The sequence below is a fragment of the Oryctolagus cuniculus genome, chromosome 4 (genome assembly GCF_051225735.1).
Source record: "Oryctolagus cuniculus isolate XC-2025 breed Fujian yellow rabbit chromosome 4, ASM5122573v1, whole genome shotgun sequence".
NCBI classification, from domain to species: domain Eukaryota; kingdom Metazoa; phylum Chordata; class Mammalia; order Lagomorpha; family Leporidae; genus Oryctolagus; species Oryctolagus cuniculus.
Genome location: NC_142870.1, coordinates 89,366,245 through 89,381,847, shown reverse-complemented (window position 1 = coordinate 89,381,847; position 15,603 = coordinate 89,366,245). Strand labels below are relative to the sequence as shown.

General features: G+C 42.3%; 1 protein-coding gene across 1 annotated transcript in view; it reads right to left on the bottom strand.

The window, feature by feature from the left end:
• Window positions 1-13,771, bottom strand: part of P3H2 (prolyl 3-hydroxylase 2) — a 172,068-nt gene extending 158,297 nt beyond the window's left edge. The window contains exon 1 of the mRNA XM_002716510.6: window positions 13,005-13,771. Within this exon, the coding sequence (XP_002716556.3) occupies window positions 13,005-13,487 (483 nt within the window). The 5' untranslated portion in view covers window positions 13,488-13,771. The remainder of the gene's footprint in view (window positions 1-13,004) is intronic.
• Window positions 13,772-15,603: the final 1,832 nt, after the last annotated feature.

Genomic DNA, 15,603 nt, shown 5'->3' with positions numbered 1-15,603 from the left:
TAGAAATATAATTGGGCAGGAAATCATGAAAAAACACTCAATATCACCAAGGAAATGCAAATTAATATTTAACTCCAGCTTGAATGGCTATCACCAAAAAGATATAAAATAACAAATAATGGAGAAGAGGTGAAGAAAAGGCAACCCATATGCATTGTCATTTGGAAAACAAATCAGTATATCCATTATGAACAGTACTGAGGTTTCTTAAAAGCTAAAAATGGAAATGACATGGCTCTCCACTTTCCTGTATATCTGAAGGAAATGAAATTGGTATACAAAAAAGGTAACTGTTCTCCCACGATCATTGCAGTCCTAGTCACAATAGCTGAGACTTGGAATCAACCCTTGTGTTCATGGATGGATGAACAGATAAGGAAATGTGGTATGCATACACAGTGGAATATTATTCAACTATAAAAAGTACCTTTGTAGCAAAATAAGTGGAATTGGAAATCTTTATGTTAAGTGAAATAAGCCAAACACAGAAACACAAATACATGTTCACTGTCATGGGTGAACATTTAAAAAAAAAAAAGCAGACACTGTAAAAGTAGAATACTGACTCACAGAGATTAGGAAGGGAAGGAGTGAGAGAAGGAATAGAAGGAAAATGGACATTCGGACAGAAATAACAAATTCTAGTGTTCCATAGAACAGCAGGATGATTGTAGTTCATAGTAATGTATACTGAAAACAAAAAACTAAAAAAGAACTATCAGATTTGAAACACAAAAACAGATAAGGAAATGGACAGACCTGCTGCCTAGACAGCCTAATTTACATTGTGTATATGTGTTGAAACATATTCCCTAAGAATGTGCAAATATTACATGTAAATCAAAACTTTAAAAATAAAATAAAAATACTCTACTTCAATGCTAACTCCAAGCATTTGGTTTCAGAGACTCTTAAAGGAAATGTCATTTTGCCATTTCAGGTTTCTTTATAATCTGTTTTATAAAAAAAAATGTATCATGAAGATCATATAGATGATTTTTGAAGATTAACTATCATTAGCTGTATATAGGTGTTTATTTTATTGAGTTTTCATGCCCACACAAAAAAGATTTTTACTAGTTAACCAATTTCTTGATTTTTTTTATCTTTTGAGGTAAAAAAAGAATTCAATGTTATTTTGACAATGTAGAAAATTACTTGACGTGGGTTTCAGCTGTGGGAAGTAATGGAGGGTTTGCTTGTTGTTACTCTTGCATAGCTGATTGATTTACCTACTAACTGGGGTTATAATTCCTCCCTTTCTCATTCCTCATTCTGTGTGGCTTATCACTCATACATGACTTTCACAAGACTTGTCTTATTTTCTCCTTTAATCAACCCTCTGAGTTACGTAATTGTTTGCAAATTTATGTATTTCTTTTTAATTTGAAGGGGAGAGAGAGAGAGAGAGAGAGAGAGAGAGAAAGTTCCATTTGTCCACTACCCAAATGTCTTCAACAGCCAGGCCTGGGCCACAGGGACTCAAGTACTTGAGTCATTATCTGTTGCTTCCCAAGGTTTATGTTCGCAGAAAGAAGAGACTTAACTCAAACCAGGATACTCTAAAGCCAAGCATTGTGGCATAGCAAGTTAAGCTGCCTCCTGCAATGCCAGCATCTCTTATGGGCACTGGTTCCCCAGCTGCTCCACTTCTGATCCTGATCCATCTCCTTGCTAATCTGCCTGGGAAAGCAACTGAGTGCTTGAGCCACTGCATCCACATGGGAGACCCTGATGAAGCTCCTGCACCAGCCCTGGTCATTGTGGCCATTCAATGAGTGACCTAAAATAGCAAAATGACATTTCATTTAAGAAACCTAAAATGTCACTGAAACTATAATTCCCTGGGTTTAACTGTGAGGTAAAAGGTGTGTGTTTAACAACTATAATTGTTAGTAAAATTCTCCAAAAGATGTATTATCATATATTGACTTTATCAATCCCCAGAATAGTATATTAATAATAAAATTAATAATTAGTATTATATTATTAACAGTATATTCTTTTAAAAATATATGATCAATCAAATTTATCCTTCAAACTATTTGTACTGTTGATTAACTTAATTCTTCAAATTTTCCATTGACTGTACATTTTTTTTCAAGATTTTTAAAATTTTATTTGAAAGGCAGTTACAGAGCGAGAGAGAGAGAGAGAGAGAAACAAACAGAGAGAAAGAGAGGTCTTCCACCCTCTGGTTCACTTCCCAAATGGCAGCAATAGCCAAAGCTGGGCTGGTCCCAACCAGGTGCCAACAACTTCTTCTGAGTTTCCCATATGGGTACAGGGGCCCAAGCACTTGGGCCATCCTCTCTTGCTTTCCCAGGAGCATTAGTAGAGAGCTGGATTGGAAGAGGAGCAGCCAGGACTGGAACCACTATCCATAAGCTGCAGATAGCAGCTTGACATGGTACACTACAACACTGACCCCATCTCTAATTTTCATCATGCTTTTCTTTTTTTCCTATATGTGTCAAAAATTATGAATATTTTAAAATGAAATTTCTCATATAGCATAAATCTTTAAGTCTTTCCATATCGAATTCCATCACTGTGATTCAAAACATCCCAGAACTACCACTACATAATTAGGTTCAATAGCATAGCTATATTCATATTTCTTCCCCTCAACAAACTGTGACCTAGTTGAAAGTAGGGAAAACATCTTATTCATCTTCATGTCTCCAGGGATTAGCAGTGAAGTTTTATCTAAAATGGTCCAACACATTCTTTGATTGCTCTCTGAGAAAGTAGTATATTTTAATGCAAATTAATAGTTCACATTTTGTATTGTGAGTATCTCTCCGGTTTGGTTTCCCTGAAGGGGATTATATCATTTGGTAAATATTCAGTGCTGTGCATATGAAATCTCTCCCCAAGAGGATTGCCTCCTTCTCTTTTACTGAGGAAGCTGACTCGCTCTACAGCACTGGACCTTGCCAAGGCAGAAGTGTGGTGATACAGGGTTGAAGACCAAAATTACTTCCAAATTACTGGTTTTATTGCAGAGACATGGATCCACAGTGTGTAACACCCAAGTTTCTGTGTGTGTGTGTGTGTGTGTGTGTGTGGTCTCTGTTCATGCCTAAGACCCTGCCTGAACTTCAATTTGATTGTTCTTGCTTTCCTATACTTAATTTTTGTTTAATATCTCTCCCTTCTCTCTCTAACATTTATTCTTTCTTCTGGGCACTTCTTTTTTCCCCACTACTTCCCAGATTTCTTTAAGTTGACATTTTTGGTTTGAGTCAAGCTGAGTCTTTCTAAGAATATTTGTAACACAGAGCTAATGCCAAGAAACTTGTAAGTTGTGGTGGATTACTTTTAAATGATTGGGTTTGGATACTTTTCAAGTTGAATGAGAAATATATTAATTCTGGAGTTTGGCACTCACAACTAAGAGGTGTTGGTATTGCTGAAACAATCTGCCCTGTCACATTAGAACAATAAGCAGAGAGAGATCAGATCCTTTGGTGCTTTCTTAGGCAGATCCATTGCAGCTGTGAGGAACCAGCTAAAGAATATGAGCACAGGCTCTATTTCCAATGGATGTCCCCTCATAAAAATGTTAGACTGTAGCCAAAATTTTTCAAAATATGATTTATCAGTGGTCAAGTTGTTGTCTAATATGTATTGTAAAAATGCATATTGTGCTTGTCTAACCTAGATGTCCATTCATCATAAATACAACTTAAATCAACAGGTCTCAAACTAGGGGTATTTGGAACTCAGAGCTACATTTTGCAGTGTATGGACATATTTTTCATCATTACAACTTGGAGTAGGGTGGGATGTGTTGCTACAAGCAACTAACAGGTAAAGGCCTGGCATGTGGTTTGCCATCCTAACAGGCCCAGGACAGTCAGCCACAATAAAGGATTACTCATCTCAAATTATCAATAAGCCAAGGCTGAGAAACCCTGGCCTATATGTTTGCTGACTGGAAAACATGCAGACTCCACCATTTCATTGAGTTCCTGGTAATCCTATAGAAACAATGATTTTGAATGTCTCTATCCCTGGTGGCATTTGTAAATGCCATGTGTTAGAATCTAATGCTGATTTCTAATCCTAGATTCAATCTGAAAAATACTATTAAGAAACAGCTCTTTCTTTAGAATGAAAATAATTTGTATGGTCTACTGAATTCATCTTTGATAATATAATTGGAGATCATTTTCATAAACAGCTAAATCTGGTTTTAAGGTAATTTTCTGTGTCTGGATGCTTACTTGTGTATTGATTTCTTCATGGAAGCCTATTGACCTTGTCAGAATTAAATTTAAATTTTTAGCATTCAGGCAAAAAAGAGTAAACAGAATTGGCTCAATTACCTTTCCTGTGCTTCAGCGTTTGCTAGCAGTTTCTTTGTTTTGTATAAATTTATTTTATTACATCTTTGGCTTTATCTGTTTCTTTCCAGGTTCCCAGTACAATTACACTGCAGTCTCCAGCAGTGTCCTGTTACTTGCACAAAAACTAAACCCATTATTTGCAGATAATGAATTCCAGCAGGATAATTAGTCTTGACTTCTGGAAATTCTGACATCTTGGAACTCCCTGATGCTGGCTCTTATTCCTTCATTTCCCTTCCAAAGAAGATTCTTTGCCTCATTCATTTTCATCAGGCTTACTGGGGACCAGCACTGACCCGGGTTCCCATTTCTGTATTTTTTCTAGAAGTAGGCAAAAGAGTAAGCTGGTATTAATATTGCAACCAGTGATGGTGTTTTTTATTTTCAGTGCCTTTTTCACTTGCAAATAATGTATGTGACATGCTATATGTTTCCTTTCAATTTTCCTGAGTTTGTGTTTCCAGTGTGGATCTTAGAGTAGTAGCAGTCAATTCACAGAGGTGGAAGTTAGAGATCTTGGTTCTAATCTTGGCTTGTACACCAAATTTCTAGATAACTTTGGGCACCTCAATTCTCTTTGGGAATTTCTTCCATCTATGAGTGTAATGGTTAGAATCCCAATATTTTATGAATGTGGCATAGTACAGCTGTGGAAATATGCAGAATATGGAGTAGAGATGCCTTCTTGTATTTAACCAGAGTGACTCTTCTGTAATATAGTTTATTTAGCTTCTAACTCTATTCTTTAAACTTCTTATTTGGAAATGTTAAGAGCAGGCCTTCTAGAGTAGTCTATTTTAAGCATAACTTCTTCCATGAAACCTATCCCTGGCTCTTCCTACTTCCCACTTGGAAGTGACTTTTTCTTTCTTTTGAATTTCCAGAGGCAGAATTTTGGAAAGAACTCTAATCATCTAATTTGACTCTATACCTGAGGCATGAAATCTCAGCTAAAATTTATCCTTGACAACGTCAGTCTCAGAGTCACTGAACTTGAACTAAGCTGGTCAATCCATAGACAATCACAGATGAAGCTAGAGGGAGAAAAAGAAACTTATTGAAAGGATTGCTGTCCCTAGAATTAAGCTACTTTCTTAATTATTATGGAATATTAGGAGCACAATAAAATATCCTTTAATTTGTTATTACAGTTGATACCCCCCGGGCCTTGAATTATAATCAATGTGCTTCCTTAAATCCTCTATATTAGACAGGAGCTCATCTAGAGTAGGGATTTTTTATTTTATTTTAAATGGAGAGAGAGAGAGAGAGAAAGAGAGAAAAAGGTGTCTTCCATCTGCTATTTGATTCCCCAAGTGCCCACAACAGCCAGGCTAGGCCAGATAGATGCTGGGAGACTGCAATTCAATCTAGCTCTCTTACCTGCATGGTAGGGACCCAACTACCTGAGTCATCATGTGCAGGGATTTGGAATTAGAAATTAAACCAGTATTCAAACCCAGGTGCTCTGAAATGTGATGTGAGTATCCCAAGTGGTGTCTTAACTGCTATGCAAATGCCTACCCAGTGGGCCTTACTTTAGTGTGGATCTGACAATCACTGGTCAATGGCAAGGTCTCAGAGGTAAGAAGGAATCTGGGTCATTGAATTCTAATACTATTTCTTCCACTCAGTTTTATATTAAATTTTTGCAACTGATTTCTATTTGGGACTTTGTTTTCCCATTTGTAAAATAGAATGGTTACAGCCCTAGTAGTTCATGAATATAGCAGGGATAGTTGAAGAAAAATGGGGAGCTGACAGTAAATATCGTTCCCTGACCTATGCATGCCCAGAGTCTTGTACCACACACTTGACGCAGGGAGGAAGTGGGGGTTAAGGACATAAAGTGTTTCAAAGAAGCAGATATGTATGGCTGCTTATCAAATTAAATACAAGGTTCTAAGGATTTTGTTCCACTAGAACTAGACACCTGACCTTGCCTCTACCGTTATCTTCTTTTTCCTTCACTCTTTGTTCATCTCAACCATCTCATTTTCAGATGTACTTTCACTGTGCAGACCACCAAACAGGGCCATGTATGGGCAAGGTGTGAGGGAAAGCAGTGACATAAATATAGGAAACTGTATATTGTGGTGAAGTAGAAAGCAGTGTGGTCAATTGAAATCAGCTTCTCCCAGCAATAGTCTTCAACCCACTTCACTACTAGGCATACCACACAGTATTAGGCATACCACTCAGAAACACCTTTTTTTAAAGAATGTGTCTAGGCCATTTGGCAAATGATGGCCAGGTCTGGCAGAAATTTCATAGCGAGGAAGTCAGACAGCAGGAAAGAAGGGATAAAGCAAAAGACAGAAAAAGAATTGCAAAGGAAAACTAAATGGAAAAAAAGATGGAAAAATTATTGTTCCTAATGAGAAATGCAAGATTTTCCACCAGACAACTGTGACTCTTGGCTGAATGACCTATCATATGAATGAAAATGGTACATATAAGGGGCTGTCCAGGAGGATGTGCCTGTGTCTGCTCTGCCTCTGAAGACAAGCGGTCACTGCAGGTCTCAGCTGCAGGACTGTTTCGCCAGACTGCCATCGGGAGGTAGCCATGCCCATTACATAGAGTGTGGAGAGAGCACAGAGCTACAGATGGAATACTCACATTCTAGACACAGCTCCACTTGATGACCCTTCTTGATCTGTCGTGCAACATCCAGGCTGGTGTCACAATATGTTAAGGACCCATTATGCTACAACATTTTCATAGTTCCAATAATTCCTACTCCTACTGTTGCTAGATCACATGTTTTGAACAAAACAGTTATCCCTTCCCCTCTCACACCTACCTCACTGCCCATAAGCAATTAAGGTGCTCTCCTAGAGTCCCTTTCAGTTCTGATACGTAATTCTAATAAATCCACAGTTTACTTATTCCTTAATAATATTAAAAAAACACTATTACATCAATTCTAATGAATTTTCACTTCCAGTGGACCTAACAACCTTTCAGAATTTATAAATCCCACCCAAGAAGCAAGCTAAACTTTTATCAAACATTTCCAAATGAGTTCCACACAGCTATCTCCCTTGGAATTTTTCAGTGAGCAAATGCTATCAGTTACAGAATCCATTTGATTCTCAGAGATGGAATCTGTAGAGAGAGACTAGTAGTTTATTACTTTCCTTTATTAAAACCTGGAAAGGAATTCCTGACGCTCTGGGTAAAGACGGGAGAAAACTTATATGCAGATACTCATCTCACCTACGCCTCTGTGACACTTACCTTTCAGGAGGCAATGGATGGCTCGGAAAGAGCTGATGAGGCCTTCAAATGGACAACCTCCCATAAGGAAATGTTTGTGATTCTGCACCCACAGCACATGAACCTGAGAACTGCCTAGACAGAGACTCCCAGGTTCCCTCCCTAAGAAGCAGGACATAGAGTTTGTGACATTTGATGATTCATGTGCAAAAACATTTTAATTTTGAGAGGGGAAAAAATGAGCTTTGTCTCCTGAGGAAATGACCATTAGAACAATTCCAGAACAGCTTTTTAAAGAGGTATAAATGTACATATTCTACAGGTTATATAAATGTACATAACACAAGTTAAGAAAAGAGATTTAAACACAGGATGCAGAAAAGTGTTTTATCCTGACCTAACAGGACTTATGTGATGCAGTTGTCTAGTTTTTAATTTCTCTTTTAAGACATTCATTCTAGAAGGAGAAAGGCAGTCAACAGATAGAGTAGGGGTGGAGAAATTCCTTGAGCCTACTTTTTTTTTTTCTATTCTGTAAACCACTAATAAAAATAGATTCTGGTAGAGATAAAGGGAGCTTAGGGAGATGCCTCCAGAGGGAGAGAGTGGCCTAACTTAATTGCATTCCTCAGCAACCCTCTCCCCCTTTAATCCTGAAAAGAAAAGCAAAGGTCAAATGGCACAAAGCATCAACTCAGAAACAAAACACACAGAGGCAAGTTTTTTTTAAGTAAAAAATAAACAGCATTAGTTATTTTTCTTTCTTAAGTGGATGGAAACCATTCCTGATTATAAAGGGCACAGATAAGCAAGTATCTTTGTTACAAATGTTTAAATTTTACAAATACACAAAAATCGAGAAAAATGTGTCAAAGATTTTCTCAAGAAGTTTTAAGTATTAAGAACCAAATCAGAAAAAAATGGTGAAGGGGGAGGTGCACGTTTGTAACCTCAGCCAGAAGTTGTGAGTAGAAAATAGTGTGAAGTCAGGCAGTCCACAGTCCTTCTAGGTGTCACTGTGTCCCCTACTTGCAGGCAAGGAACCAAACAACTAATATGAAAAAACCTCCTGCCACTACACAGAAATCTTTCACAGCAATATTTCAAGCACATAGAACTGAGCTACTATTCATTCAACACGCATATACTGCTTATCTACTTCTATCATCCCAAGGTAGATATTTGGAGAGAATATGGTGGCTGATGACTCAACTCACACCAGGCAATCCTAAATCTCTAGAAAAATTTATTGAAAGTATCTCATTGCAAAAATTAAGAATAAGAAAGGATGGAGAAGGGAGGGTGGCAGCATGGACAGGAGGGAGGGTAGGGTAGAAAGTATCACTATGCACCTAAATCTGTGTATGTGAAATATATGAAATTTGTTAACCTTATTTGAATAAATAAAAAGGCATATATTTTTAAAAGTTTTATTTATATAATTTTATTTACTTGAAAGCTAATGAGAGAGAAAGGGAGGGAGAAGAAAGAAAGAGAGAGAGAGAGATTGATTCCATCTGCTGGAATGAGTAGGCCAGGACAAAGCCAGCAGCCTGGAACTCCTGGGTCTCCCATGTCCCAGGAGTATTAGCAGGAAGCTGGATTCTGAAGTGATTGGAGTGAGGACTTGAACCCAAGCACTCTGGTATGGGATGGGAGTTCCATGAAACATTTTTCCTACTGTAGTACAAGTCTGCATCTTATATCATATTTTTAATACCCAAATGATTAACAATTACTGTCTACCTAATAATAAATCAGATCTGTAAATTTCACTTTAAGAGATACAAAAATAATAGTTCTCAATATTAAGGAGTTCATATATTTGATAGCACTATATCCATTTTCCAAAACAAGATGAAAAATGATAGAAAAAGGAAAAAATTCCTTGTTGAAGTTTTTCAGCCAGGGAGAAATAATGAACTGCTAGCAGTTGTGGAGGGTGTGAAAAACCTCTCGAAAGTAGGTATATTTGTGAACAGGACCAAAAAGAGGAACAGTCTACTGTAATAACCACCAATAAGAAGAAACACAGTGTTTGCTGAGAACCAAGGCTTGCTCTGGGCATTTTATTCCAATTATCTCAAAACTTAACCCAAAGCAAGCAGGTAGGTTCTATTTCCTCATTTTTCAGGTGGCAGGACTAAAATTCAGAAAGCTTATGTAATTTGCTCATAATCATGTAGCTAGATTTGGTGCAGGTAAACAATAATTCCAGATCAATCCTATTCCAGAGCCTACACACCTCTAAGCCAAGAGAAGCAAAAGTGTCAGACACAAGACAAAGCATTCATTGTCCCTTTTGGCTGGATGGTGACAGAGCTGGAAAGGTTAAGAGGAAGTCAGACTATGGATGGTATCAAGAGGAAACCACTGAAGGTTTCTGGGCGGAGAATGCAAGATATAACCATGTCTATGGTTTTAGGTTATGAATTGTGACTTACATCTTACAATTCGAAATGATAAAAATAAAAAAATTGAAGAGTTTCACCCTGCCTCTACATGAAATGTCTGGCTGCATTAGCACTTCGCAGTCATTCAGAACAAGGTTTCAACATGCCAGGCCTTGAGGAAGAGTCTACAGAAAAGTCTCTAAGAAAAAATGCAGTGTCTGTGACCCCGCAGGAAAAGGAACTACTCATCCCTGGAGCTGTCCAAATCTGGCATAAAGGTAGCCCTGGGGAATGCAACACTCTAGAGCTGATCCCACAGGCCGTGGGCAGAGCACAGACTCCTGCCTCCCAGTCTGTGCGTATCGGGTTGGTCTGTCACACAACATGAGACACTGAGCAAATGCCTTTCCCTTTCTGAACTTCCTTTCCCCCTCTATGAAATGAGGAATTGATTCAACACGTCTTCCGTTTTGCAACTTTCAGTCCTTCTCCTCCAACACACTAACCTAAAAGATATACTTCTGTCAGCAGCCCATCAGCCAAGATTTGGGCAATAACACCTCCTGAGAGCTTCTGCAGTTAGTAAACCTCCCAGGAGTTGTAATAGATCCGCCTGCGCCACAGTGTCATGGTTAGTGCTGCACGGGTACTTTAAACATCATCCTAGCTGTACTTCCCCAGCTTTGAAAAGTCTTCGAATCCTTACCGAACATGATTTGGCCCAGGATTATCACTTTCAGTGCAAACAGGATCACTAATGTCAAAAGCATTTCAACAGTACAAGGCACTATGACCATTTTGAGAGCCATGCAGAGAACTCAGAGTACCCCAGAATCCAGATCTGTCAGATGTTCCATTATTATTTGAAAGATTTGAAAGTTTTGTTTCAGTCTCAACAAAGTGGTATGACTGTGTGTGTGTGTGTGTGTGTGTGTGTAAGTCTGTGAAATTTCCATGAAGCCAAGGAAAGGGTAAAGTTGTGGGGTTGTTGAGGGTTGGTGGATACAGGAAAGGAAAGAACTGTGGCATCTTTTGGATGTTCAGTCTCCAGCCATCAGAAATGGCTTTTCAAAGGACTGAAAATATTTCTCCCTTAAGAGATTATCAATGATGTGAAGCCCAAGGGCTTCACTTGTTAGGGTACAAAGTATCAAGTGGGGAGAAGATGCAAAGCTTATCACACTCCCTGAAAACTGCTGGTAAAACAGAAGTTAATGCATAAAGTCACACATTTTTGAAAAACCTTCTTAAGTTTCAATGTTCATGAGTTAAAGAGACAACACTCAGCAGTTCACCCACAGTTTCCCAAGAGTGATTTGTTCCTGTAATCAGTTCATCGCAAAGATCTGAAGCACTTAAACCTATGGCTTCAGCTCCTGTGACCTCCAAACAGCTGACAGGAGCAGGGGAATGACAAACCGACATGAACACTGACAGGGATGTAAATGTAACGGCAGAACTAAACAAACCCACACATGGACAGTTACCAACCGCATGGTTGTTTGTTTTTCCAGGATCAAACATGAGCATGTACTCCTTCTTGGACCCAAGAAAGGAAAATCTGTCCAGATGTGTGACAGATTATCAGCAGGACTGCCAACCTCACGTGCCAGCCTCCTGGGAGGACCTGGCTACCAGGACCACCCACGCCCTGCTCTGGGAACTAGCTTAGGCAGTCTTCAATGTCAGGTTCTCCAGGTCCTCTCTCTGCCCAGTAATGACTGACTTCTTCAGGTCCACCAAGAATTGTGTGACTTCTTTAAGAGAAATCAGGGTTAACCTTCATAGAGGTTTTAGCAAATCTATTAGGAAGTATAAGGAAGCAGAAGACAAGTCCCAAAAAGGGTTCAGGATTTCCCCTCATTACTTGCCCCAGATACTAGCGCAGTGAACTCTGTTAGTCACAGTATACTAGGAGATTACAGTTAGTCTCAGTTTGTGACTCCATGAATGCCACTGACAACTGCAAATCTGAGAGCCCTACCGCCCGTGAAGGGCAGAGACCCGTGGAAAGAGCTGCAAAAGGCATTTGGATGTCTGAACACGGTGTGTGTTTTCAGCTCCTCAGAAATGCAGTCTTGTCCACTGGCTGCTGCAGTCATCCATGCCCCAGTGGGGCTGCTTTGCCAGCAGCTGTTGAGGAGACATTGATATATTGACACGGAAAAGCCAGGACGTTTGGGGGAGGGGGAGAAATTCACAGCAACCTATGGGGGAGCGCAACTCATTCTAAATTCTCTCTGCCGACAGAACTAAATAGTTCTTCAAAACTGTGGATGTGGGAAAGATGCCAAAAAAACACTGAATACCTCCTGACACTAACTTCAGGCGAGTTAAGTACACAGCAATAAAACCGGAAAGAGCATACTGGGGGTGCAATGTCCAGTACCCCAGTCCAGTGTGACTCTCCAGACGTGGGAAGCCCTCCAGCGAAGGAGGAGTACCCACTTGGGGAGGGCACTTTTTGGGTAGCTTCTCCTCCTCCAAGCCTACCTTCTCTCTCATCTTTGAACTTCACGTTTTCATAGGTGAAGGGGAGAAGAGAAATTTCTTTAGGATTGACTACTTCTAACACTGTTATTTCCAAGATTCTTTAACCTTCAGAAAAGGGGTGCAGACCACAGTGTCGGGGAGACGAGGGAGTGGAGGCAGAAGAGAAATAGGGACCAGGTGGGCCAAGAAAGCATCCCCTGGAGCACTTGAACTAGACCTACCTGTGGCAAAAGCTCATGATGAGCGCTCCTGGATATGAGCCTCATCCTGTCAGAACAGCCCTGCTTTCCAGGGTGAAGTGGATGCTGAGAGAGCAAAGGACTCGCCCAGGTTCATGTAGTGCTGTTGAGAGAACCCAGAGCTCGGGCCACAGGTGTCCAGGTTCACAGACAAGAGACAGAGGTGTTTAAGGAGACCCAGTCTGACAGACTGAAAGACAGAGTACTGTGGCAGGTTGGCGGGAACAGTGGTGAGGGCTCCAGACAGCCTCCGGGAGCGGCGGGGTGGGTGTTAGGAGTGCAAGCGCGCGCGCTGTGGGTACCTTGATGTAGGCCCGCTGCAGGTAGTTGTAGGGCACTCTGCGCTGGAAGTCACTGCGCACATCCTCGCTGACGCGGTGGCGGGACGCGGGTCCCCCGAGGCGCTGGGTCTCGCAGCTGCGGTAGCAGCGCGCCCGTTCCAGCAGCGCTCTGAAGAAGGGCAGCTCGGCCCCGGGGCCGGTCCCAGGGGGCGCGAGCGGGCGGCGGGCGGCGCAGTGGCGGGTACAGCGCGTGCGGATCTCCCGCAGGCGCCGGTGGCTGCTCAGCGCCGCTTCCAAGTCGCGCACCGCCTGCTCGTAGTCCCCGCTGTAGTAGGCAGCCACGCCGCTGGCGTAGAGCAGGTCGAAGGGCTGCAGAGGCCCGCGCTCGGGCTCCAGCTCCCCGCGCCCGCGCCCGCTGTCCGGGGGGCCGCCCCACAGAGGCAGCGGCAGCAGTAGCAGCAGCAACAGCGGCGGCGGCGGTGGCGCCCAGATGCGCTCCCGCATCCTCCGCCTCAAACAGGCGCGGGACGGCCACGCTCTGAGACGGCTGCGGGGCTCCTCGCGTTCGGGCCCCCTCTCCCGCCTCCGAGGGCAAGCGCCCCGGTCCCGCCGCGATCTGGCTGCCCCGACAGCCCCAGGTGACTGCCGGCGCTCCGCGGGCTGAGAGGCGGAGGCTCTGCCGGGCCAGCCGCTCTTAAAGGGACGCCTACAGCTCACACGCTCCTCCTGCTGCCCGACCTCGGCGAGCAGCTCTCCCAGGCTCCCTGCTGCACCGCATTCTCTAGGGCCAGCCAGGGAGCGGGCGCTGCTTGGGGCCAAGTCCTTGGGTTCCTTTGTAGCTTATAGAAGTGGATATTGTTACTCTCCTTCTCAGAGATGCTGAAAACTGAACGTTGAGAGTTGGACCCTCGGCATCTTCTGACTCTGTCCATGACCTCGCGGTTTTCACAGTACTTGACCTTCAGATGAAAGTCGAAGTCCACCTCAGGCTGTGCATTTAGCACTAGAGGGGCTTTGAGCCCAGATGAAGAGCAGAAGAAAAGTCATTTGCTCAAGTTTATAGAGCTGAGAAGTGGCCAAGCAGACTCAACCTTTGAAGTTACTGCTGCTTCCTTTGGGGAGGATCTCTCCCTTGCCTCCCACTCCACTGGATGTGGACGCGTGTCCCCGTGCACCTGAGCAGGGGCTGGGGTGTGAGAAGAATATTCCCATTCTGCCTTTGCTCTGCACACCCTGGTGTCAAGGACGCCCAGGACCACTGGAAGAAGGGCAACTGGGCGTGAGTTCTGCCTCCATCAGGTTGCCCACTGTGTGATCTTGCCCAGATTCGGCATTGAGACTTAGTTTCCTTTTACAACAGCCAAACGCTCCAACATGTCAAATGGGATGCATATATAAGTTCTTATGGTAAGGCCCTAACAAAGAGGCAGTTTCACAAACCCTGTACCTCCAGGACGTAAGTAATGAACTATAAGCACCTTACCCCCAGGGCGTAAGAAATGAGCTTCCATCCAGGAATGGGAAAACTGACCGAAGTGGCTGCCAGACTGCAAGGAATAGCTGGAAGATTTCCTGCCCCTCGCTTCCCCTGGCCCATAAATCCTTCCCAGCCAACATATTCCCCTTTCCTGTTCCTTGGCACCAGACGCTCAGAAGGATGCTGACAAGCTTGTATACCGAACTCTGGTTTCCAGCCTGTTGCCTCCTGGAGGCATTTCTGTGGTTTCCTGTAGGGCCTGTGGGAATTTTGCTGGTCTCCGGCCACTGGGGTGGTGAAGAGAGAGAAAGAGATGAGAATGACAGCATGCATCATCTAGTTGAAAGGGATTTCTCCAAGAAGGCTTTTTGTGGAATCACCCTATGCTGAGGTGGCTGCCAGAAGTTCCTTAAAAAAAAAAAAAAAAAGATTTCATTTATTTATTTATTTGAGAGGGAGAGAAAGCACTCATGCCCACTGGTTCACTCCTCTAATGCTCCCAATCACAGGGACTGGGCTGGAGCCAAAGCCAGGAGCTCAGAACTCCATCCAGGTTTCCCACATGGCAGGGACCCACTACTTGAGACATCACCACTGCCCCACACCCCCATCCCCAGTCTGCAATAACAAGAAGCTGGAGTCAGGGGCCAAATTCCAGAATCAAATCCAGGCTCACCCATGTGAGATGAGGGCGTCTTAACTACTATGCAAATAGTGTCTCGGTTGCCAGAGTTTCCTGCTTCACTTATTTTGTTAGGTTTAATCCCTCTGGCTGTGTAACTCCAAGGACACAGAAGAGTCATGCTCTTACTGTTTTTTCCACCAACCCTCACTAATTTATCTTATTCCATTGATGGAAAAACTCTAGTTTAGAGCTGAACAAATACAGAATGCCTTGGATATTCAGTATTGCAGCATTAGCTTTTGGGTCATCTACCCAGACTTTTTCTCTAGGGCTTGTCTCTGCATTCAGATAAAGACTTTGGAGTCTAGAGTTAACAATTCACTTGTGAAGGGCTTTGAAGTATATCAGTATAGGAAGTCCTGCTATGGAATTGCCATTAAGGTGCCAGGAAGCTTTGCTGTATTATGTCATTGTATTGGGTAACATCTCCATGCTGTTTAATCCTCATCTATGTCAAT